This window comes from Xiphophorus hellerii, chromosome 9, assembly GCF_003331165.1.
Source record: "Xiphophorus hellerii strain 12219 chromosome 9, Xiphophorus_hellerii-4.1, whole genome shotgun sequence".
Classification (NCBI taxonomy): domain Eukaryota; kingdom Metazoa; phylum Chordata; class Actinopteri; order Cyprinodontiformes; family Poeciliidae; genus Xiphophorus; species Xiphophorus hellerii.
Genome location: NC_045680.1, coordinates 12,794,975 through 12,821,929, shown reverse-complemented (window position 1 = coordinate 12,821,929; position 26,955 = coordinate 12,794,975). Strand labels below are relative to the sequence as shown.

The 26,955-nt window shown below is 37.6% G+C and overlaps 1 protein-coding gene across 5 annotated transcripts in view; it reads left to right on the top strand.

The window, feature by feature from the left end:
- Nucleotides 1-26,955, top strand: part of ttll7 (tubulin tyrosine ligase-like family, member 7) — an 88,673-nt gene that overhangs the window by 51,621 nt on the left and 10,097 nt on the right. For all 5 annotated transcript variants that reach the window (XM_032572661.1, XM_032572662.1, XM_032572660.1 and 2 more), the window contains exons 14-20: nt 5,422-5,508; nt 8,262-8,493; nt 13,441-13,751; nt 15,235-15,369; nt 17,889-17,969; nt 21,238-21,398; nt 24,484-24,657. In XM_032572661.1, the coding sequence (XP_032428552.1) occupies nt 5,422-5,508; nt 8,262-8,493; nt 13,441-13,751; nt 15,235-15,369; nt 17,889-17,969; nt 21,238-21,398; nt 24,484-24,657 (1,181 nt within the window). The remainder of the gene's footprint in view (nt 1-5,421; nt 5,509-8,261; nt 8,494-13,440; nt 13,752-15,234; nt 15,370-17,888; nt 17,970-21,237; nt 21,399-24,483; nt 24,658-26,955) is intronic.

Genomic DNA, 26,955 nt, shown 5'->3' with positions numbered 1-26,955 from the left:
TAGATTATATTTGGCAGATGCTCACTTGAGTGCACCTTTTGGTAGCATAAAGAGCTGGTATTGTTTGTGAGAAGGCAATTTGCAGTGAGCTTAGTTCCATTGAAAACTAAAAAATGGTGTTTTTATGTGGATGACAAGGTTTATCAAAACATAAAATGTCTTTAATTAACTTTTTACAGCTAAATGCCTTATTTTGGGGATTTTAGTATAATATTATGAAGTTATTCAGTGGCAACTATACCTCCTTCTCTTTGTTTTATTATTAACACTGAAAGCACCGTTTCTCTGAAATAGTATGAGAACTGTAGCTTACATCGTAACTGAAGTGTAGGCACGGTGTAAGCTGGTAGCTACACTTCCAGCTACCAGCTTACACCGTAGCTACACTTCAGTGGTAAGTCTTACCACTTACCACTTTCTATGGTAAGTGGTAAGACCACTTACCATTACCATTAGTAATAGTGGTCTTACCATTACTAATGGTAAGACCACTTACCATTAGTGGTCTCTCTTACCACTAATGGTAAGAGAGATCATTAGTGCTTTAGATGTCGTTATAAGTTATTTGGTCACTGTGGTTCTTTGGGATCCCTAACACTTCCAAACCCTTTCCAGACTCATAGGAAATCACTTGTTTAAAATTTTCCTAAATTTCTTAATTTACTGGCATGATATGTTGCATTTCAGTTTCTGTCTCTGTTGTTTTTATTTTAAAAAAACGCCAATGCTCTTAACTGTTATTGATCTGTAATTTCACGAGTCATCTTGAAATGACTCGTGAAATTTCAAATACTCACAGATATTTGAAATTAAACAAATATCTGTGAGTAATGACAACTAATTCACAATATAGAAACGGAGGAGGTACAAGTATATTTTCACATAGGGCGAAGTTGGTTTGGATACCTTTAATCTCTAATTAAATTAAATCATTTGAAAACTATTTACTTATCTTTGTCTGTTAAAATTTATTGATGATCTGAAGCGTTGAAGTGTGAAGAAATCTAAAGAGATCTAAGGTAAATACTTTTTCAGTGCACTGTCTTTAGAATTTGGTTGAACTTGGTTACCAAAAGGGGCCAGGAAATTTAATTAGAAATCAGAAGATTGAAATTAGAGAAGTATTGAATTTTGAAATGGAAAATCATGGAGACTCTGAACTTAGTTTGTTAGACATTGGCATTTGTAGATATTAATTTGACCACAATTAAGCGTCAATTTACCAATGTACAGTGTGTATATATATATATACATATCCATCCATCCATTTTCTAACACCTTTGTCCCTAGTGGGGTCAGGAGGGGTGCTGGTGCCTATCTCCAGCTAACGTTTCGGGTGAGAGGCAGGGTCACCTTGGACAGGTCGCCAGTATATATATATATAAGTTTATTTATTTTTTTATTGTTGTTTTTCCTAAAAAAGTCATCACTGGCCCTGTCTAGGGTCGTTCTTTCATTGCGAGCAAACAATCGATGTTTCTGTCTGACAGTTTTTGGACCCACAACACTTTTGTTTGCTGGCTTTGTGAGCTTCTCACGGCCACGAATTGAAAAAAAGTCACGGACTGTCACACTATCAAAGAACACAGAGTCTGTGTTGTATTCCTAGAAATAAAAAAAAAACATTGATTGACTGCAGAGCACCCTCTTGCTTTCAGCTTGCTGTGCCAGAGACGTTTCAGCAATGAGTTACACTGTTTTCCACAGAGTTTGCATCACCCTTCTCCACACTTCCATTACAGTTAGGTTGAAAGGTATGCATCAGATTATTAGCTCTGTTGTTGGCTATATATCTTTTCCACTCCTCAGACGATGTCTTTCTATTCCTTCACTTTTAGGAATAATGAAAATGAGAAACAGGATGTTGTCAGAGCAGCCTGTGGTTTTCTGTCAGAAACTTAAAAACAGCATGTAAGCACGCAGTCTTAGCAAACGTGAATCCAACGTTTCCAAGAGGCAAGTACAGCAAATGCAGCAGTTAAGCATGGATATTAAAACAGCTCATTTTCGCCAATTTTTTAAATTAAAGATAAATCTGATGTGAAAGTAGGTTTTATTGTACAATGAATATTCACTCTAAATTTAAATGGATTTTCTTTTCAATGTTGTTGCTCTCACAAATAACTGGAGCACGATGATGCTGTTTGCAGTTCAGGGTTACCTGAGTTTAAAAAGAAAAGCAAGGCAAGTTAATTTGTATTGCACATTTCAGTAACAAGACAATTCTAAGTGCTTTACATGAAGAAAACAAAAAGTGAATATGTTATAGTGTTGTATATTGTATAAAGGAATGAAAAGTTTGAGTACAGACATAAATGTATTTTTTGTTTTTTAGATAATAAAAAAAGTAAATGAAGGGAACTAGGAATCTAAAAGAAACAAATTGCTATAAACGCATGATGAAGGTTTAAAAAGCATACATATGAGGTGATCAGCATTAGTATTACGCATCCCAGCTGCCTTTGTGGACAACCCTTGATTTGCATAAATTTTCTGCTTGATATTAGGATTTAAGATCATTGTGTATTTGTGTTGTTTAGCCTTAATTTCAGCACCTCTTGTCATCCTCAGCTGCTGCTCATTTAGTTATTGCTCCAGTATTTCATTCTCCCAGTGCTATAGCAGAACTTCTTGTTCCTTCCTCTTCTTTTATGCCGTCGTGGTTCTGTTATTCTCCTGATTCTCTTGATGGTCTTCTTTTGGTTTTCAATCTTCATGGGATTTTGCCAACCTCATTCCTGAGCTTTTGTTCTGTACCACAGAAAAATATGTTAGAACGTTAAAAGCAAACATCACTTTGTGATTTACAAATATTATTAATTGATGTTAAATGTTACTTTATACAGAATTCTTAATATGTGCAGTGAGACAAATTCAGACAAAAGGCAAGTCTATCTTTTCATGAAATAGATATAGTATAAGTGATTACAAGAAATACGTTATTTCCAATAGAAAATTAAAACCAGCTAAAATTAAGAGAAAATAAAAAACTTTTACTTAATGTGTAATTTCTGCATATATGTCAAGTTGGGTTTTCTCCTGTGCTGTAAAAACATGTCAAAACATTGGTGTAATCCACTTGCTGGTATTTAACAAGGTAATGGGCCTCCAGTGATTTTTAAACCACAGTGGGTGGGGAAAGCTTTCACCTCATAAAAGCTTATTGAGTTGGCAGCAGATTTTTATTGCCTGTAATTTGTAAATAATTCCACAAAGCAAGGCAAAGTAACATTTTCCCTATAATAATTACTACATTGTAAAAAGTTAAAAGTTTAGTTCCTGGCTTTTCAAGGCTGCTTAAAAAACCATTTAGTGCTGCAAAGCTACAGGAGGCGGCCTCATTTTTAGAATGGGTTCCCACAATGTGTTAGTTTATTACGTTTTATTACATTAGAGGGAGTCTGTTGGGGTGATTTACTGTTGGCATACAGTAGGCATCAGTAGTGCAGATCATACTATGCAATCTGAAAATATCAGTACAGACAACATGGTTCAAATCTACCTTAAAAAATGATAATCATGGTCTTGGACCTACCTCAAATAAATGATTATTATTATTATTATTATTATTATTATTATTATTATTATTATTATTATTATTATTATTATTATTATTATTATTATTATTATTTTGTCATCGTAGCATAATTTCACTGCATACTGTTTTGAAAAATCTCAACTTCTATTTGAGATTATTTTATTTTGAGGAAGAACATTAGAAAAATGTGTTTTCAATCAACTTCTGCTATTTCTCTAGAAGAATGTTTTCTTACTTTGGTTGTCAAGGCACACTGCCCTGCATGTTTTAGATGTTTATCTGCTTTGACACACTTGATGGAGACAATAAAAGCCTGTTAATTGGCCATCAATTTGAAATCAGCTATGCTGGAGCAGGGAAACATCTAAAACATGCTGGGCAGTGTGGATTCAAGACCATGGTTGAAAAACATGGCTCTAGACAAAATGTATGGAAAGCTTTTGTTCAATTTCTCTTCAATTTTTTTAGGGTGATCGGTTAATTAGAATCACTGGCATGTAGTCCATGGTTTTCTGTTTCCGAGGTATTACTATAATGTGACATGAGGGTCAGTTATTTTAGCTTCTGGACAATTGGGAGGAACCAAACATATCCTGTTTGGTTCACAGTAAGAAGAATTAGGTTTAAAAAAATCTCAAAATTATATTAGAGCAAAGAGTGCCAACCTGGGTTTACCAAGTCTCCATAGCAACCTTAAGACACTATCTACATGCCAACCAGTTATTTAGGAACAACACCACAAAAAACTCTCTTTTTTACTATTAAAAATATAAATATGTAGTTTGCTCAATTCTTCTGGGGCTTTAACTGGAGACATGTGCATTAGTCAAATAAGGCTAAATAAAGCAGGAGGACTCAAGACTTTCCTTGTACATAGATCACTCTGTTTATACTCCAACCGTGGAAAGCTAGGAGATAACTAATAATAGCTTAGTGGCAAAAAGTTGTTTTGTCAGGAGGGCTATCAAAGTCTGTGCTACCAGTGATTGTGTTGGATTTTATTCCTTGTTAACTGCATCCAAGTATTTTTTTTAATTATTTTTACTTCATGATTATGCTATTATTGTAAGGCCTCGTGCACATTTTACCAGGAGTGTCAATAGAGATGGCCCGCAGAACAACTTAAAATAAATGCATAAAAAAAGTAAAGCATGTTTCCAAAATGAATCAACTCTGGTTGGTCTCCAATTCTATTCTGACTTTCTTTAATTAATTCAGTTTATTTAATTCAATTTCTTTTTTACGCAGTGCCAATTCGCAACAAACATTTTCTCAAGGCACTTTACAGAAAAAAGTCAATTCAATCCAAACATATAGACAAATTGGAAGTCATGGACAGATTGAAAGTGAATCCACATATGAAACATATGACATTTAAGCCATCTGTGTCCAGAATGGCATGTCCCACCATCCAAGCTTTCACACTCTCAAAAGTATTAATTCTACCAGAATGAATCCAGTGAGCCAGCGGCCAGCTGACAATCACATTGGATTTGAGCAGCAAGTGGAAGCCTGTTATTTCCCTGCCTTAAACAACATTAATAATCTTTGCCTGCATTTCAACAGCTGCCAACTGGACCAGGCTTGTGCATGCTGGTGAAGGCCATGAAGCTCCTCTTTTTATTAATTCTCTCTCAATGAGCTCAGCTCAGCGAAGAATCAGTGTATCTTTTCCAATCTCCCCAGACAAGGCGCATATATAAAAGTGTGAAGTTTAGGTTTTTCTTTTACATTAATTGAAGAATTTGACAATCCAGAGACATGTCAAATCATAATTATTACTCTATAAGTGTATCCAAAAGATTAAACTATCCTGACTAATGAGTTTTTTAAAATGTGTTTAACTGATCTAAACTGAGCTGCCTGTATGTATTAACGTGCAGGAAGAAGATATACTGGATCTCCTGGAACGATGTGAGCTGGATGACGAGAAGCTGACGGGCAAATCCTCCAGGCAACGAGGCCCAAAGGTGGGTGAAAGGGAGAGAGGTTGGGAGACACTGAGCACAGAGTGCATAGGGTCCAGATGCCTCATGGGACCTTCAAAAAAGACGAGTGCCAGAGAGAAAGGGATGGAGGTAGTCAGATGCCTGGAGCTAACCCTCTGAGAAAGCACATCGGACGTGATTCAGAAAAATAAAGGTGGTGGTGGTGAGGATTGAGGGGAATGGGGGTTGTGGCTGTCTAGCAGCTTTGGAAAGAAAGAAAGGAATCAGAAAGAGGCCCAAAGAAGGGACCCAACTCCCTAAGGGGACAGCTGTCAGCCTGTTTCACCTACGCTCCCCCACTTGCACCCCCTTGCTATCCTTCTCTCTGTCTATCATTCTCTTCTTTTTCCTCTCTGTCACATCCACCTGTAAGCCCCTTCAATTTCCTGCGACAGCACATTACTCCCTCCATCAACTTGCTCCACTCTCCTCCGTTCACCTCTCCATCCCTCTCTCTTTTGGGTGCGTGTACATCATCCCTCATTCGAGGGCTAAATTGACTGGAACACTTGAGGAGTGTGTTAGGGACCAGACGTTGAAGTTCAGCCCTTACGTTTGTGAGGCCTGAGCCAGAATGAGAACTTGTTCAGACACAATCACTGTTGTCCAAATTAATTTCGGACCCGTCAGCTTCGATGTTGCAGAACGTATGGAGAGAGACATCGATAACAGGGAAGTAAAGTGCTGTGACGGATAGATTCCCTCTCGAGGGTGAGTTGCTTACAAGCCATCTGGTGGAGCTGAACCAAGCAGAATGTGAAAGCGCGATGAGTGGAGTTAGATAGGATTTTGAAGGAAAGACATGGCACTGATGTTTCTGTCAGCGAAGGAAATGTTAAGGCAGACGGGACAGGAAGTTGAGAAAAAGAATGGCAGGGAGGTTTATAAGCCTTTTTAATTGCTTTTTGTCTTCAAATCCTAATTTTGATCTACTGTTCTTACGCTTGTGATTGATACTCTCTTTCCCTACCCTACTTCTTAGTTCCTTGTTCAGAATGATTGCTATTCTCACCAAAATTTCATCTTATTTTTAGTGTCTGATCTCTCATTTTTGTCTCTCTTTTCACTGATGAGGGACTGTCTCTCCATGCATGCTTTTCATCTAGTCTCCATATCCAAAATCATTGCCTTTCTGAGTTCATTTCCACCTCTGTTTGCGTATTCTGTCCCTCCTCTGTGCTTCTATTCATTCCTTTCTGCTGCCACTGCTGAGATTCACCTTGTTCCTCTCTTTATATCTCACCTTATCAATCTGATGTTCCAATCTTCCCTTGTTATTCTCTTCTCATGTATTTAATCTCTCTCTGTCTCTAGCCTCCTCCATCACTCACCCACATGACTACCCAGCGGTGACTCTTTCAGACCCATGATCACTTCCTGCTTATTAATTTGGGTGGCCTTACAGCAATGCCAGACCCGAACACTGAATAACAGATGAAGAAAAGCTTTATCAATGTCCTCATTGTGTCCCCCTTTCAAAATGGGAGATATATAATTAACATTAAACTTAAAACTTCTGTTTACTTCTTTACATTGTGAGCATGAGCTTTACATGCACAGTCATAGAGATGAGAAGGTGAAAATATCTAAGGTAATATTTTGTTAAGAAAACTCTCCATGTTATCAAAAGCTCTCATGTACTCAACATTTTATCCATTTATTTGAAGAATAGAAGGAAAACAACAACTGTTGAAGAATGAATAAGAGCTTCTACCTTAACATTGCTCTTTTATATACATGTAAATAGCTAGAACATTTCAAGCTAGAACATTTCAGTTATTAGTGGTTGCACTGATTCTGTGAGTAAAATCTTCTAACACAGGTAAAACCTTCCACTCTTGTGTCCTTATGAGTCCAAGTTGAACTCCAACTTGAAGAGTTCAGACTTCCATATTTTTCCCTTAAGACTGATAGTAAATAAGTTTGAACGCCTGATGGCTGGAGTTGAAGTTTGTGGCTTTAATCCGTATGACGAGGAGCTTTGCCATGCAAGGTCCTGAAAGTTACAGTTGTAATTGGTCACTACACTAACTGAACCCATTTGCTTCAACCTTTTTTTAACAAAGCTTATATAGTCATGAAGCATGTATCTATGCTCAGCATGGACAGGACCAAGCCACTGACTAGAACTTGTGTGGCAACCTCATTGCTGGGACAGACACATTTTCCAATGCCAAAGTATATTTGGTGGCTATTTAGCTTGCCATGCAGGCTTTGGCGACAAAACAGTGAGGCAGCACTTGCTGGTCTGCAAGTTCATGAAGAGTACATTACTGCTCAGAGAACAGAGGTCATATCCTTAACCTAAAGTTTTCACAACTGTCATTATGGAAAGAGGATTTCCATAATTAAGTCCTCATTTTTTCTTGGTACTTTTTGAGACCATGCTATTAAAGTAAACAACCAATAGTGGTCTTATAAGCAGATTGCTCCAACTGTCCTAAACTATGGATTTCCTTTGCTCTTTTTTACATTTTCCCTTCCACTTAAGAGATATGCACTACTTTCTGTGATGCTGTCACATGAAATCCTACAGAAATACTTTGAGGTTTGTGGTTGTCATGGGACATAATGTGAAACATTTGAATTGTTGTCTCTTGAAAGTCGATGTTGTAATGGTGTGTCTGGTAACTTATTTGTCAAGATTAATGACTTTGTGCAATGCATGTTCATTGTTATATTCTGCTGTTATGTGTAGAGTATGTGGTGAGCATCTGTTTCTTTGTTGTTCCCAGCCCTTGACCGCCATGCCGGAATGCAGCCAGACTCCAAGAAGCCAACGACCAGACTACCTGGCTGACTTCTCCAGTGGCAGCAGCGAAGATAATTCATGCTCCTCGTCCAATGAAGAAGAGGAAGAGGAGACAAGAAAAACAGAAGAAGTGGGAATTAAAGAAAAGAGAGGCGAGAAGAAGGTCTCCTATGACCTCAGTGAAAGCAAGGAGAAAAACGTGGCTGAGCGCTCAGGTAGGGCAAAGGGTCTGGGACTGCCTTATTAGAAAGGCAGAGTGTGACATTTGATTGCAAGGTTCTTGTTTTTTGTCTGTTTGCCAACATAAAAAAGAAATAACAGTTACCATGAACAATAGAGGCCTAGAGAAACATAAAAGAAATATTGGCAGATGAGGCAATTAAAAATTTATTGAGGCTAATCAAAACTCTGGATGATTGAACTAAAGCTTTATGCAGGTAAACAAATATTATTAAAAAATGATGTTCACTGTTTTTGTCAAAACTGAAAAATTAAGTGTTGATATTAATTTGAAAATAAAAATCTAAGTTATTATTAGACTGGGCTAATTAAGTTAAAAATCAGTTTTTCTGGTACAAATGGTGGAAATAAGTGAGCCAGTATTTCTACAGCAGACAGTATAAATCAATAGTTAGACTGTTTACGTTCTGGCCTGATTACTAGAGTCATGTTAAAGGTGAAAAAAGATGACTTGAGGTCAGTGATCCTAGATAGGCTACAGACTTTACAATTGGACTAACTGTACAATGTACAACTTTTAAAATGTCTCTAACTCTGTTAAAAATATAACTTTACTGCAAATATCTTCACCTCAGTGAAGCAGTTCACATAAGTCATTAAATGACCTGACCTATAAACACTTAACAGGTAGAATGAATAAATAAAAGTTCCTGAAACAAGGTTGTCAAAGCACTCTGCTGGATAATCGAAACACCTTTGCAAACTATTCCTTATTTTCTGTTTTCTCTCATAAAACACTTTTTAAGAGTAATAAAGACAAAATACTTCCTTTCACGCTTTTAAAAAATTAAGTCATCCAAGGCAACAACAATTTTTTAAGTGGAAGTGACTAACTGCCAGTATACACTCATTTGCCATTTTAATAAGTACACCTGTGCAGTTGATAGCATACTGTCTAATCATATGACAGCAGCTGAATGAAGCACGGAGAATGAGAAAAAAGGGAGTTTTAAGTGACTTTGAACAAACATGAACATTGTTGGCAAATGCTGATCTACTAGGGTTTTCACTCACAACCATCTCTCAAAATATTTCCACTGAGTGGCAGTCATGCTGATAAAAATACCTTTTTGATATCAGAGGTCAGAGGAGAATCATCAGATTGGTTCAAAGTGTAGAAAAGGAACAATGGCTCAAATAACCACAGGTTGTGAAAACAATAATGACAGAATTCACACAGGCTCTCCAAAATTTGACAAAAACACATTGGAAAAAGATATACCTGTACTTGGTTTAATGTCAGCCCCAGCATTTAGATGTTCAGGTCATGATATGGGAAACCCCCCCCGAAAATATGAATTCATTCTGCTATCAACAGTTTAGCCTGATGAGGGAATGGGGGACGTCTTCTTGGCTCACTTTGGGCACATTAGTGCCAGCTAAGCAAAATTTAAACTCTACTGCATGTTTTTGCTGACCATGCCCATTTGCTTATGACTATAAAGTGCCCATCTTCTCAAAGTGATTTCTTGAATATTATAATGAGTTCATTGTATTGTGATCTGGTTCTCAGCCCAGTTGAGCAACTTTGGGACATTATGGATTTAAAGCTGGTAAAACTGTAGCAGCTGCTTGACGTTATTATGTCAATGCGGTAAAAAAAGTTCTGATGAGTATTTCCAACACTTTAAGTCTGTGACAGAAAATATTGAGAAAGTTTTGAAGAAAATATTGAGTCAAATCTGGTACTAGTATGGTGTACCCAGGGTTTAATGTGAGGTTTTATGGATTGAGACTAACTGTCTAGTGGTTTTAAAATGTGGTAGAGAGAAATTCAAATTTGCACATCACCTACTTTAAAATGAATGTGATACATTCATATACAGCTTTGTGTCATACACTTGTGCTATTTCTTACTTTCTACATAGCAATAAATTTACTGATGCATAACAGTACTATAGATATGACTTCATATCTACTCTATCACTAAAATGCATGCCAAACTCAACTGTTCTTTTTTAATTACACCATCATGAATTTTACCATCAAAGCTTATAAGATGGGTTGTGAGGATTCAGTTGTAGTTACTAGTTATTTTTGAGGATTTCTCTCTGATATTTTATTCCAGTGAGTATTTTATTACAGATGGATGGACTCCAAACTGTTTGGAAATAACCTTTTGACTTTTCCTTGATTGATTGACAGAAACTCACAAAGTTCATGTCTTAGATTTCCCCTCTGTGGAACAAACTTCTATCATGTCTAACTTTTTAAGAAAGATTTTTCAGACACCTAAAGGTTTGGGTCAAAACTGACTGGTCTCTGAAACACTTGACAGTTTTTCCCACCTTGACCACAGAAACTAATTCCATCTGAGTATGGTGGTATTATTTTGTTGATGCTGAGTACAAGGAGACCAGAATAGAGTTCAGTCAGATCTGGATGTTTCCTTTGGAAGAAAAAGCTGTAACCTTGTAAGCCTGCTTCATAGTTCAGATATAAGGTGAATAAAACTGATGGCTGTCTGTCCATTTGTAACACAACCGGTTTTTATATATGAAAAAATAACTGCTCATTCAGTATTGCGTCTGGTCTCTTAGCAGCCTCCTTGACCAGTTATCATCTTGTCTTTTTAGAAAATGTGGAGCAGCCTTTAGGTTTTCTAATGTCACTGTTGTCCCATCAATTCTCCAGTGACTAATGAGTAGTTTCTCTCTCATAATTTCCACATAATGCTGTTGACTTTTCTCTATTCTTCTGTTGTTCAATAAGAGGCTTTTGATTTTCTCTATAAGCTCTTTGTAAACTACAACTTACCTTCATTCAGTCATTGTCTATATTCACTTATTTTTTGTGGTGTTTCAGGGGACTGTAGGCAATTCCTAGTGGTTAATAGGAGAGGCGTGGGTATATCCTGGACATATCACCAGTTCACCATAGGACAACACAGTGACACACAGAACAAACTTTCATGCATGCAAATACTCATTCCTACAAGCCATTTTGAGAGGACAATTAACCTAGCATGTACCTGGGGTGAAACTATGTATGTATTCAGAGTACATGCATACTCCACGTAGAAACACCCTGGCTGTGATTTGAATTCAGAGCCTTGTTACTCCAAGGCAACTGCAGTAACAGTAACAAAATTTTAATGGATGCAATTGATACATACTCAAGAAAATCAAACTTGGACAGTAAACCTGTACTTCAGCTTAATTGGATTTACTTAGTTATTAAATTTGTACAAAAAGCAGGGTTTCCCCCGGTGTATTATAAACCTGGTGGGCCACCAGGCTTTTCTTGTGCCCCCCACCAGGCTAAGCATTGCTTATTTTTTAAAAGTCTTTTTAAAATGCTTGCATTTTTAAGACTTTATAGTTGGTGTTTGGGTATTCATCTTCCAATCTTTTAATAACACATAATTACAAGTGATATTTTCAAATTTCCTGTCAACTTTAAACATTTTTTAACTCAAAAAGACGATGGGTTGCTGGATGAATGACTGCCCTAGCACCCAACCACCATTTTCCGGGGGAAACCTTGAAAAGAATGAGTGCCAAAATTTGATCAAGATATGTTTAAATAAATTTAAATTGAAGGCAAGTTTATGCAACCACATTAATGCAGGGTTTTTTTAATGCATTTTTATAACAGGGTGTTTTGGTATTTTGACTTGCTTTATTTGTTCTGAAGATGGCTACCAGGTGTTATGGTTAGACTGATTAGCTCTTTTACTTATTTTAAGTGTGTCTAAGGATCACTTAACAAATTCTTTTACGTTCATATCCAAAAAAGGTCAGAATCAAAGTATGATCTTCTCAGAAGGTGGTATTAGGTCCTTTGTTGTTATGCTTACCCGATGCAATAAATTATGTATGTTCCTTCCGTAATTGTTGCTGAAAAATCCTAATTTGTGAGTTCAGCAATATGGCTAGTTTTGCCCATCTTTGTTGGTGAAACAATTTTTCAGGAATGCAATCGCCGATGGAAAGGGCCACAGCACTCACTTGAGAACAGGAGTGGGTGAAGTTAGGCATAGAAATAAACAGGAGAATTTTGATGGAAGTAGAAGCAAATACCTTTTTGTAAAACACCTTGAAAATACCTTGAGGGTTTATGTGGAATTATATAATTTTATAGCAAGAGTGATAAGCCTCATACATTTCCTCCAATTCACAACTGTCACATGTACTGAATCACGTTTTTGCTCTTAGAAGTGAGAAAAGAGAACACTTTTCACAGAAGTCAATGCACTGACCTTGGCTCAGAAATTCTCTGGTTGCATTGTGGGCTGAGTTATAGCGCTGAAGGAGAGGAGTCTTGCATTAACCTATTCAATTTGTCACAAAATAAGGGGCTAAATCATGGAAAAGAATAAAGTTTTTTGTGGAAGCGTATGCATGTGTGTTGGGGTGTGTGTGGGTGTGTGTGTGGGTGTATACAGAGAAACAGCAACCTTGCCAAGTCCTTCTCCCTACCAAGCCACCAAAGGACTGCTACAACTGAGCTCCATAATGCTCACAGTTGGCACTGACCAAACTTTGGAAGATTCGGCAGTCACAAACACACATACTTGTAAGCTTGCTTTACGACGGACGCACACTAATACACTGGCTGATAGACAAGCTGGAACAGTATCCAGACCGAGTCTGTGACGGTTTTCTGTGTAATTTTCTACGAGCTTACTTGTGTGTGTGTATCTGAGACAGAGCTGCTCCTTAATCTGCCCTCAGACCTGACAAGAACCAGATTTCTGTTAAATTTCTGGCATTGACAACACAAGACAGACTTGCTAATAACACAAAAGCTGAACCGCTGGGTCAGTATGTCACACTTCATCTCATGACGTAGGTGCCAAATGATGCAAAGCAAGCAGGAGAGCTTGAAAGCCTGACAAAAACATTGTGAAATCTGAGGAGTGAAAAGCTGTTTTCTCAATCTCAAACACTTTCGTTTCAATGTTTCCTGTGTCTTTACAGGCCGCATGTTCTGGAAACCTCCAATCAAGTCCCCCAAAACAGGCACTACTCCCTCTGTGTCTCCAACCCTTTCTGGTCCAATCAGACGTTCTATCTCTTGCCCTCGGTGCATTGCCTCCCTCCCGTCACCCAATGAGATGCGACCATTTTCCACCAGGCCATCTCCGATGATTCCGATGGCAACGCCTATCGCCAGGCCGAGCTCCGCTACGCTGAGCTCCGCTGCAATTCGCTCTCATTCGCTGAGCCGTAGTGGCTCCGCCCACCGTGTCCCTCACAGCAGCAGCCTGGGGACTATCCACTCTAATGTGGTAGGACACTCAACATACCTATGCAGAAACCTTTGATGTGTTAAATTATAAAATATGCTTACATAGTTCATTTTTAAGTAGTTAGTTCAACCTGCAAACCTTAATTTTTTCTGTTTTTCATTTGACTATAACAGTACTGTTGATTTTTTAAAACACATATGTCAGGTTACTGCAACCCATGATAATGACCTTCAAATGTGCCCATCTGTTGCTTTCTGCCTTCCTTTTCAATTTACCTTCCTCTTTCACAGCTTGTCTTCTCTTAGTACTGTTGAATAAAATGAAACCAGGCAGTTTACATAGTCAAGAATGACTTTTAAAGATGCATTTTAAATTATTTCTTTTTAGGGTTTTTTCCAGGTAGAAAGAAAAGGGAATACATTTTTGAAAATATTTCTTTTCAGTAATTTTAATTTAATGTAGACTAATTCACGTAAGCTCAAATTTAGATATAGTCACACGCATATATGGCTCTGGAAAAAATTAAGAGACCACTTAAAATGACCAGTTTCTCTGATTTTACTTTTTATAGGTATATGATTGATTAAAATGAACATTATTCTTTTATTCTAGGAACTACTGACAACATGTCTCCGAAATTCCAAGCAGAAATTTAGTATTTATTTACAGAAAACGAGAAATGGTCAAAATAACAAAAAAGATGCAGCGCTTTCAGACCTCATGTAATGCAAAGAAAACAAGTTAATATTCATTTAGAAACAACAATACTAATGTTTTAACTTGGGAAAAGTTCAGAAATCAATATTTGGTAGAATAACCATGAGGTTTTCAATAAGATTCAGTGCAGTGGTCTCCTTTTTTTCCAAAGCTGTATATACGCCTGCAATTTAATAGGTGAGTTCAATAAGGATCCCATTTCTCTAATTTTCAAAACTGAAAAAAATACTTTTCTTTGTGTGTAAAACAAAGAAATGTTGCTCTCATTTCTGTTGCATGAATGACATTGAGCATACAGGCTCCCTGTATGCCTTAACATACAGGGAGCTGAACTTCAAGATGGGAGCACCAAAGCAATTCTTAATGTTTGCATACGTATTTCATAATTGTAATGTTTGAATTTGTTCACTACACAACTTAGGCTACTGGAATGGGATGCCTGGAAACCAACAAATTTTGGATTAGCTCCTGAGAAAAAAAATGATCAAAAATCCAACCAGAATTTAGCCAAAAGCTTATAATATTAGGTATTATATATCATGTATTATGTATTAGATATACATTTAATACTTAGATGTATATCTAATCCTTAATTTTGATATTGTTTGGGTTAGAGAAAATCCACAATAAATAAAGATTTGTGCGTCCAATTCTAGTTTTAAAATATTTATTGCAGTTGTTTGTTGTATTATTAATTCACTCCCCTGGTAAAAGAAGGATTCAAATGCAGATTCAAATGCAGCATCATGTCAGTGATGATGTGTGTGTATAGTTTTGTTCTAAGTTGTCATGTACATGTTTTTAGGGTGAACCATTGATAAACTTGAAGTCTAAGGAGCAGGAGGCCGAAATGGTGCGTCAGACCCTCTCAGCGCTCACTGCCATGCGGATCAGATTTCCGGGGAAGACTGAAGAAGAGGCTGAAGCAGTGCTAGACGAGGTGGGTAAAGATTTCTTATAGACAGGTCATTTGTTTAATTTAATTTTCTTTTTGAACTGTTTTATGTTGGGATAAAAAAACCAAAAAAACAGGGAAATTATGAGAAGCAAAGATATCCAAGACATGCTTTGAATTTCTCTGTTGCCTGGTTTGTTTTTACAGTGTAGCTACGATTCATCTCCTTGTCTCACTTTACGATAGCATGTCAGCTCAGACTTGTCTTCCTCTATATTTGAAATGAACTCAGTAACAGTTTGTCTGCAGTCCAATGCTGTTCTCCTCCACTCCCTTCTGTTAATCACAGCCACTTCCTTTGTAATTGCACGGAAACTGACAGGAGAGGGTCCTGCTATTTTAAATCTGTATGTGCAGATGGTGCATATTTTAACTATTTTTATCCATGTACATTTGTTAATCAGCTAGCAAAAAACTCAAATATAGTCAAGTTTCATTTTATGAAAATAAAGGCACATAATACCAGGCTCCCTTGCAAATTGTAAAGCTCATCTTTAATCTATAATGTGAAAGCACTGTGAACCTGTGAAAGCAAGTAGGCAATAATATTTCTGTATGTAAAGTTAATAAGAAAATTAATTTGGGAATTTTATTACATGTAAGCCATAATCATCAAAATAAATGAAGTCTGAAATATGTCGTTCTTTGTGCAATGGCCTTTTTTTATTATACAAGATTAACACTTTTTGATTTAGAATTAAATAAATAAATTCACTTTTGGGGATGCTCAAGTTTACTGAGATGAAGCTTTTCTATGTACTAAGAAGGGTTTCTCTATGTTTCTGCACTCTCTGCAGAAACGTGTTGTATAAATAGCATAAAATCTAAGGATACCTGGGACACACGTTTCGACAATCAACTTCAGTTTTAGCAATACAAATTTCTCTTCCTTTTGTTTTACTGAATTAATCCAAAAAATCTTTTCCTTGACACGACTCTGATTTTCATCAGCAAATAATGGATTTTAGGTGTTTGTTATGATTTAAAATTACAACTTACTACAGGCAATACAGATTCCAAACTATTTTTGTGAAAGACAATTACCACTTCACCTGTATGAAAAATGAAGGCACAGCTGAGAGACTGCACCTGTACTGTTTATTCCTTAACTCAAAAGTATTCACTTAGCTTTTTTTGGGTTTTTTGTAATAATTCAGGTTTAATTAGGCTTAATGCATATTTGTATCTGAGTAATTGCCTCAATAATCTTTCACTGAAAGTCTTTTTTTGTTCCACTTAGGGATCTGCTGATAAGGGACATTTCTTATGTGCATTTTTTGTTGAAAAATTTGCCCACATCTTGATATGTAAAATAAAGAGCATAGCAGCAGAGAAAGCTTTTTTTTGTTGTTTGTTACGCCCTTTTTACGACAAACATAAAGGTTTAATCTTTGAAACAAATGCCTCCACAATGCAAAAAATACTGAATTCCAGCTGTGCACTTTCAGTTAGCATTAAACAAGTGGCTGAGGTAAAGCAAACCTACAAAATGATGATTTTTAAAAAACATTGGAAACCCATTTGTATGTGGATATGTGTGTGTGAGAATAGAAAGGTAAATTGCAGTGGAGCTTTCCACTGTGAGCCCTCTTTGCAGGGGATCTAGCACCTTATGTGACATAAGTACATCAGTGGGGAAGTGTGGCTTAGCAACAACAGCAATGGGCGAATATGCACTGTTACTCTGGTTCTAAAAGTAAGAAAATGAGAATTATCCACGCAGGTTTTAAATGTATCAAAAAATACAAAGATGGGTTTTTTTTCAGCATAACCTCCATACGTAGGAGAAGGAGAAAGAATTTTCTTATTCTGGTTACAGGAAATATTATCACGTGTAATTTTGTAAAGCTTAACAATGCTTTAAAATCTTTGCTTGATTACAGTATAAAGACAGGACTCAGAGCACTAACAAGATAAGACAGTCTGTGTTGTGCTGCTGTAAACAGTCTGTCACCTTGTACTTTCCTGTGTAGCTTGATGTGGCAAATATTGTGCAAGGAACCCAGTGTCTAATGGTGCCGTCATGTTTGAACATGGAACTCTATTGTAACGAGGACCGATTTGAAGAAGGCGCAAGGCGATTAGATTAACCATCAAACAGACCCAGCAACACTGCAGTTTGCAGGGTTTGATAGGTCTTCCATAATGAGTCCATCTAAAATATTGTTTTGATATTACTAAAATGTTTTTTGTTTTTAATTTCTGTAAGGAAATATTTTGCTACTCTTTAACCTAGTGTTTCACTGGAAAGAAAAAAGAAAGAAAAATCCTGAAAAATCTAAAGTCTAAAAAAATAAGTTTAAAAGATGAATAAATTTATCTTAATAGTTTTCTCTCTGCTCCTACGTAAACAAAAGGCCTGTAGAAACCTTGAACGCTCAGAGAAGATGGTTATGTTTAATGCAACTGGAAGTTTCCATCTCATAAAATGGTCTTTAATAATGTATTTGCTTTTGTTTGTAACAAGCATTTCCAAAGCTTTAACATTAATGTTCATCGCACAGATTCTCGACAACTGGAGATACCATAAATCAAAGGTGGCGTCATATTGGTTGGTGAAGCTGGACTCGACCAAACAGCGGAAGGTGAGTCGCAAAGCAGAATCCAAACTCCTTGGCTAGTGCTTAATTGAGTTTGTTTTAAGTCTATGGTAATACTGTATCTTTATGTCTATGCAGTGACTGGTAAATGATTCACATCTATTTTAATTTCTCAAATTTGGTTGTAAAACAATAAGTTGTAATCATGTCAAAGACCATGCTTTAGTCTTTCTGAAAATGGAAAGATTACATCACAAATACAAATCTAGCAGGAAATGACCTTCCACAAAACCAGCTGAGGAAAGATAGCTTTAAATCAAGCAGCCAAGAGACCTTTGGTAACTCTGCAGGAGCTGAAGAGATCATTAACTCAGGTGGGAGAATTAGTTCACAGGATAACGACTATTATTGAACTCCTAAGATTTTGCCTTTTTAGATTTACTGGCATCTTATGGTTAAAGTAAAACCATAAGATGTCCCATTTAAAATTTCATCCATCCATTGTCCTTCATTTTCCAAGAGCGAGTAGTGAGGCAATAATTCTATTAGAGGAACCCAGACATTTTTCTCCCCAGTGACCGTCTGCAGATGCAGATCATTATGAGGAACCCAAAGTCATTCCCAGGCCAGAAGGGAGACAGAGTCCCTCCAGCAAGTTTTGGGTCTGCTCCAGGGCCTTATCCCAGAGGGACAGGCCTGGAGAAGCTCCAGAGGGAGGTGCCCAGGAGGGATCCTGATCAGATGTTCCAACCATCTCTGCTGACTCCTTTTGATGCAAAGAAGCAGCACCTCTATTCCAAGCTCTTCTCAGATGACAGAGCTTTCTAGAATCTTGTTCTTTGATCACAGCCGATGTCTTGTGACCAAAAGAACTTCCCTTTTGGGCTCAGCTGTTTCTTCACTGAGACACTTTTAACTCCACAGTTTTTATGAACAGACCATCCTTTCCCTGTTCCAAACCAAATCCTCAGGCTTAAAATCTGACTCCCATCCCATCTGCTTTACTCTTGGACAGGTCAGTGATGAAAGAAAACCTGTTGGAGGCTCCAAAAACATTTAAACTTGGGTGGACATTAGCCTTTCAGCAGGATGATGACCTTAAACATACAACCAGATCTAAAATAGAATTATTTAGGTCAAACCATAGTAATGACCCAGAATCTTTAACAAGAGATGAATATTGATGAACTGAACTGCTTTGCCAAAGCAGCTGAAGTCTGAATCAGAACCCCGATACAAAATCTGAGTTACAAAAAAAGAACTTGAAATAAAAAGACTTATGAAAATAAAATTGTATTTTTATGTTTGTTTGACTTGGTAAAAGTTTAGAGAAACGTGTTGCTTTCCAACATGTCATCAAACATCATAAGAGAAAAAGAGAACTGGTAAGCTTTATTTAAAAAAAAAATAATTTAGGAAAAATAAAGATAACAAATTAGTCTCCCAGTTTCTCAAAAGAAAGCCAGCTATGGATAAAAAAGACAGCAAATATATATAATTAAAGCTTGTTTTGTTTAATTAAAATAGGTAGGACCAGTATGACTCCCAATGTTCGCAAATGTGATTTGCTCAAAAGTAAATTAATTTTTGATTTGCATTGGGTTACAATATATTTTACTATGTATAAAACTGAAGTTATGTTTTTAAAAATCTGTTAGTTATGTCCATGTACCCATGGAAGTTACTCTGAAGATCAGTTTAGGTTTAAGTTGTTGCTTTTTGTCAAAATAAATTGTGAATGCTTTGACATGTTTTTGGGAAACACCCTTTCCCAGTTTTCTGAGGGTTCAAAATAAAAAGGTTTATTTTGAACCCTGTCTAGGACACATTTCTCTGAAATAATGCTTCATTTATTTCTTTTTATCTTAGGTGTGAAAGAGTTAAATGTGGGACACATTTATCTTTCAGACACAATTCGCCATGATAATTCCTTTCTTTTTTTGATGTTAGGTCTAAAAGTGTTAAAAATGGGGCTCATTTATCTTTTGACGTCTGTATAAATGGCCTGCCTCTGCCTTTGCTGTCAGGGCTTCTATATCGTTGCCTTGCACGGAATGGACGTTGTTAAAACCAGCGAACATGACAAAATGTCACTGCGCCTACCTATTTCTGTGAAAGCTTTTGAACAACTTTTAAAACACAAAAAATAATCCCCCAAATCAAACTTTAGAGGAAAAAAAAGAGCAGAAAAAAAAACATGACAAACATGAAGATCATTACCATGTCAGGCCATGGGAGGTAGATCCACCAAAAAAGATGTAAACAAAACAGAAGAGGGGACAAGACGTGAAATGGCATCCAGTAGGCGTGTCAGTAATGATGTGATCTCTCAGCCATTGCTTTCTGCACCGCTGTGCTCAGCTGTGGGCCTCGGTGGCGTGAGCTCATGTTTATTTGGAGTGAAGCAGCCTAATGAGCAGCAGGCAGAGGTCAGGAACGTAGCACCCACCGCTCTGCCGCCTGATTACCATACCAAGACATATCTGTGTGTGTTTACTCATCTATCAGTTTGTCTGAGAGCGCATGTATGCTCTGTTCGCCTCATGCTGCTGTGGGGAAATCTCACTTCTTTTGCATCGATAACAAACACACACACATGCGTGGATGCACAGACGGACAAGCACTTCAGTAATGAGGAGCGAGGAATCAAAGTCAAAAGAGCCTCAGCACTGCTCTGAGCTGGGATGAAAAGGGGAAGAAAAAGGAAGAAATGGAAGGTTGTGAGGTGGGAAGGGATAGGAAAAAGGAAGAGGGGGAAAGATGGAAGCCTGGCGAAGGTGTCTGTGGACCGCCCGGGAACTTCTGACACCTTATCTCCAAGACTGACATTGGTGCAGCAATTAGCCCTCTTCCAGGCTCTCCACTGTCTGCCCCAATGGTTTTTCGTCCTAGCTGTAGCTCAGCCAAACACACACAAAGATATTGGATTTTATCTTTGCATGGAGATTTCTATGAAAGCCCTGACTAAACTGCTCAAATAGTCAGTGCACAGTGTAAAATTTGATTAAAGTTTTTCTTCAGTCGGTTTGTGTTGTTGAATATGCATTTTTCACTGGATTTATTCATAAATGCAAGCTTGCTCTTTGTTGGTGAGTAAATTTGGGAGCCTGTGTGATTGCTAATTTCATGGTAAGATCAACAGGGAAAAAATAGGAAGAAATTACAACTGGAAGAAATGCCAAGTTCTGCATATAAATAAGAAACGTCATTATGTATTTCATTACAACAAACATTCCTTTTACTTGTACAACTTTGAACCTGAAGTAACTATTGTTTTTCTCTTCATCGCACACTTACTTTCTGGTTGCCTCAGGTGTTGGACATTGTTCGTTCAAACGTTCGCTTGGTGCTGCAGCGGATCTGGAGGGAGCCGGATGTAGAGAGCCTGCACCTCTATCGGCTTTTTAAACGCGTCTTCAATCGACTGTTGTGGAGTCATGGCCAGGGCCTTTGGAGCTGCTTCTCCAACACCGGGTAGGCTGGTTTGAGCTTGACTAGAGCTGCGTCTACAAATGAATTCTATTAAAATGAACAAAGGACGCAACACCCTTAAAATTATACTGAACAGAAAACCAGTGGGTCTATTCTAAATACGCTGTCCTTCAAAATTGTTTGCACCTCAGGGATAAAGCCTTACAATGACTTGCTTTAAATTCATCACACTGTAAAAAATCTATTTTTAATTCCTGTACTTTTATTCTATTGGAGGAGAAAAATCCTCCTTCAAAAGATATTTTTCTACCTGAAGTCATGACACTAGTTTTCTCCTAAAACTGATTTTTGACCAGTCCTCTTTGTTTTTTTTTTTAGATGCTTCACAGTCTGGAGTAATCTCTTGTGTTCTCATCTTTTCAGCTCACTTCACTCCTCATGTTCTCCATGATTTAGGTCTGGAGCTGGCATGTTCAGGAAAAAATATATATTTTGTGTCTGGTGAACCATTTGTGTTTGGGGTCTTTCATGTAATCTTGCTGAAAGACCCAGTGGTAACCTATTTTCAGTATTCTAGCAGAGGCAACCACATTTTAATTTAAAATTTTCCTGGGTTTACAATAAGAATTGATGACGCTATGCACTCTAACACGGCACCCAGGCTCTTTGGAAGTGAAACAATCCCACAGCATTACGGATTCTCCACCATGCTTACCAGAAACATATTCATCATTTGTTTCAGTCCAGAATCTCCTGCAGTATTTCTTGCTGAAAACTTTGATTTCATTTGATCAAAGCAAACAGTTCCAATTAAAATTAGAGTAGCATATTAACAATGCATGGTAGGACAGAATAAGTGTTTTCCTGACATGCTTCTTGAATATTCCATTGACTTGTAATCTTTCTCATTTTTGTATTTAACCTTCATTTAATCGAGTTAAGAACAAAATTACAATCTAGTGGAAGTGTGTAATGATTGTAATGGAGACTTGGTCCTCAGAAAGCCAGTCTTTGCTGCCAGGAGCTTTGAATATTTTATACTCCTCTTGTCTTTCTCATCACTGTGGGTGGAAAGAAAGTTGTCCAGCCTTGCTTGTCACAGTTCCAGTTGTTTTAAACTTTTAAGTAGATACTCTGGCTTTTCTTATAGGCAACTATTTTCTCTTTGCTTACTTAATACTTGCTTATAAAGATCAACACACATCTACATTATTTGAATGGCATGTTCTCTATTTTTACGAATTTTAAACTGGCTAAGAGAAATTAGTATTTTTGTCACATCAGAGTCATATAGAAAGACTAAAACATAAACAAAAAAATGTTTAACATTCTGATAAACTTTAAAAATTTAAGTATCAATTACAAAAACTCTTGAGTTATATTTATTTTTCTAGAATAAGTATAAAATGATTTAGACATGAGATGAATTGGGATGTACTCTGTAACTTGTAACAAAATCAGACAGACAAAAACAGAAAAAAGTATCAAAAAACCACGAATGAATTTGAATTGCTTGCAGTCAACAGAAACAAGTGTTTGCACTCCAACCCAATTACTACTTTATTCATTGCATCACTTCTCCATGTCCATAACTAGAGGCTCATATACTGCCTCGGTTCCCCATGCCTGTGTGCCCTCCATTCATCAATGAACCAGTTCTTACTGACAGCAGGGACAATTTGGCATTTAAAGTCAGTCTGACTTCAGAAAAAATGTACAGGTTGAAAGATGTGGAGTGACTGACAGATCAAGCAGACCCCACTGCACTTTCTCCACTTAAACCAGGCCTAATCAGGGCTTATTCACAGGTGAGAGCAGGAAGAAAGAGAAAGGGAGGAATGGAATCAGGTGGGAGGTGAATGAAGGCCTCTTAAGTTCAGGCTGTTATCTGACAGTCTGAAGTCTTCTTGTGGTTTATTTTTTTTAAGTAATATTTACTTTTTCTAAAAAAACAACTTTACATCGAGATCAGTTGGGGTTTGTCCTGTAACTAAAGTCTTACAAGCACCTTTAATCAGACAACAAGCGGAAAGATTCAGATATACCACCCCGACCTGCAGACAGCTGCTGAACTGCTGGCTTTTCATCTCCTTTGAGATAAAGGTGTGACCTTCTCACATCTCCTAGTCTCCATATCATTTACAGTTCAGTTGTTCGGCGGCGTGTTCCCCCTGGCACAGAGGGCTCAGGGGGGTAACTCGAGCCACCGTCCACAGCTCTCCACTTTACTCTCCCGCTTCCATCGGAGTCCTAATTGAGGGCGAGTGTGGGAGGGAGCGAGCAGGTGACAGAGATGAAGCGCTTGATAAGAGTAGGGAGAGTCAAGGACTAACTTAGTGACTGAGAGATTTTGGAAAGTGATTGAAAAGGAGAATTTGTTTGAAATGGCAGGGATTGGGTAGAGGGACATTAGCCTGCAAGGATTAGTTTAGACAAGGCTGCATCCCACCCCCCTCGTTTTATCTTTGTCTGATCACAGCGTGGTCTTGGATGATACAGCTAGCTCTCTAGCCTATCGCCTGGCCTCCTTCTTTCAACGTGGCACGCTCTAACATGGATGAACCCAACAGGGAGCCCCGTATCACGCAGAGACAGTGAGGCGGTTACTGGTCCAAAAGCACCCTCTAAATCCAGGGTGAAGACCCCCTCCTTGCTCCTCTCTGTCTCTTGTTTGATATTTTATCTGAGGGACTTAACAACAATCAAACGGCCCAGCAGCTATTGTGGGAAATGAATTCAGCAGGCTTTAAGAAAGGACTTAGGAGGAGGAGAATGGAAACACAGAGTTTTGAACCCTTTCAGAGGAAGCACGTCCCACCTCCCAAGGAGCGAAGAGGGGAAGACATCAAAACTTCCCCCCCGGGGTTGTCTGTCTCAGTTCTTGAAACTCTCTCCCAGTCAGGGGTATGTATAGGATTGTTAGGAGGGTTAACTGTACTTGGATTTGTTTCATCCCTCATCTGGGTTTATCCCCATGCCGGTAGATTTCAGAGTGTATGCAGATTTTTGCACTCATCAACAGTGAAAAGGTTATACTGTGGTCATAGTGCATACATAATTAACTTGTAAGTGAGGCTTCCTGGTGATGTTTATTACTTGTATGCTAACTGGGCTCTCTGCTCTTCAGCTCGTCGTGGGAGATCATCTTCAGCAAGAGCAGCGATGTGGTGTCGCCCCAGGAGCTGCAGTGCTGTCGCCGACTCGTCCAGCTGTGCCGGGACTGTCTGTTAGTCGTTTACAAGTTTGTCTCAGAGTCACGTGGCACTTTGACAAGCTTCAGTCCTGATTGGGATGATACAAGGTAAAAAGTGGGTTCAAATGTTTTGATTTCTTGGACTTTAGCAGTCTTTCTGGATCATTCTGCTGCAGTACAGATTTGAAAAACATGCTAGGATGCAATATGAGTTACTCAGGGCCCTCCACTCTTTTGAAGGAAGGCACATTCATGCGTATAGCCTTGTTTATATACAAGGCAATTCAAAATGCTTTACAAAAGCTACTTAAAAATCATAAAAATAAGAAATATGCCTAATGAAGCCATAATATGCAAATAAAAATGTTCAGTTTTGGTCTTGAGAATTCATCTGATAACCTGTATATATACTTCATACCTGGCCAGTAATTTTGAGATGTATTTACATTACCTTGCAAAAGTATTCCACTCCTTTTTGTCACATTACAACCACCAACCTCATTGTTAAATTTTATAAGCTAGAGCAACACAAAGCAGTTCATTATTGTAAAATGGAAAGTAGGATAGAATGTTACATGGCTTTCAATAATTTTTGAAACATAAAAATATATATATAAGCAATATTTTGCATTTGTTTCCAGCCTCTTTACTCTGACACCTTTAAATAAGTGCAGCCAGCTGCTTTCAGAAGGCAGCTAATTGATAAATATGATTCCATTTTTGCATAATGTAGTCTCAGTATAAATCCAGTTACTCTGTACAGGCCTCAAAGGTTTTTTAAAGATTATTATTCAACAATCAAGATCATGAAGATCAAGGAACACAGCAGACAGGTCAGGGAGAAACTTGTGGAGAAGATTAAAGCCAGATTACAAAACAAAATCCCAAGCTTTGTACATTTCGCAAAGCTGTGTTCAGTTCTCTTATCTAAAAAATGGAAAGTGTATGACACAGCTACAAACCTATAAAAACATGTCCGAGACATGACAACCAAAGAGATTCTTAGACACAGAACCTGCCAAGAGACCCTGATTACTCTGGAAGAGTTATCTACCCCAATCTGTTAATAGGGCAACTATTGGTCAGGCACTACAATCTATTTTCTAGTAGACAACCATAACAAATCCTGTTTGCAGGTTATGGCAAGTCCTGTAAGGGACCACATTGCACAGATTTGCTGTGCAATGTGCTTGTGGTGCTTGTCGAGAATTTATCCGTTCTCCATGCAAAGTTCTTGATGTATAAGGTTGAAAAAGAGTCAGTGAGTTGAATTTAGGAATTCCTTTTATTACCAAAATACAGGCGATCCATAGTTCATGCTATCCTTAAGGGCTAGCAGAACAAAATGGCACCCAAGAACACTTCGTGATCTCCATTGTTAGCCTCTATCTAAGCTACGCCCTAAAGAGGGCGTTCCCTAGTGTGTCATATCCTCTAACCTTAGCTTTGAGGGTGTGTCCTAACATGTAATTTCCTTTTCAATTATTTATTCTCAACATGCTCTATTCAGATGGAACTACATTTGTCCTTTTTTGGTTAACATTCAAAACAATGGGAAAATTACATAAAAAATAATAATAAAAAAAACTTAAACTATCACGTATAAATTACATTAAAGCTTAGGGAATGTAATGTGACAAAAGGTGAAAAAGTTCAAGGGGGATTAGTGCTGCCAGGACAGAAGCTATTCACTGTCTTGAATCCAGCTGAGCTAGATCTTTTAAACTTGCATTTTTGAGACTCAATAAATACTAAAGTAATTGCTTTTATTATAACATTCAGTTGGAAGACGCCTTGACTTCCATACGTACTTAAACTATTTAATGTGACGATCACTATGTTTTAATTTACAAAGTGAAATAATGAGAATGAACAGAAATGTAGGTGTAAAATATTAATGAGATATTACAATCAGTCAATGTTATTGGCATTGATCAGGTCATAATAATGCAATGTTGGGTGTCTGTATTTACAAGCCCCTCCCCACAACCCAAAACCACATGACATGACAAGAAAATTCCCAGATGTCCTGCGTCCAGCTCGTTATGCAGTATCTTGCAGGTGGTTTTAATGCGCTGGCTGATTGCTGCAATGCCACGAACAATTTAAAAACGTAGTAAAAAATAAATCAGATAATAAACACAACACAGAGGCAATGAATGAAGCGGCTGCAGTGCTGCACATGTGTAAAGATAACAACCTTGATGAATATTTATTTTGGTGTTTTAATCTGATATTTAGGTCAAAGTGGAGTGTTAATCAAAGCAGTCTAAAGCCCCACAAGTGCCAAGTAATAAATTCCCTTTGGAAGGCACTGACAAACACTGCGTTACGATACAGCTATCATCATTAAACCTCTTTCAGGAAACATTTCCGCTTCCCCCACTCTCTCTCTGCGGAGCCTTG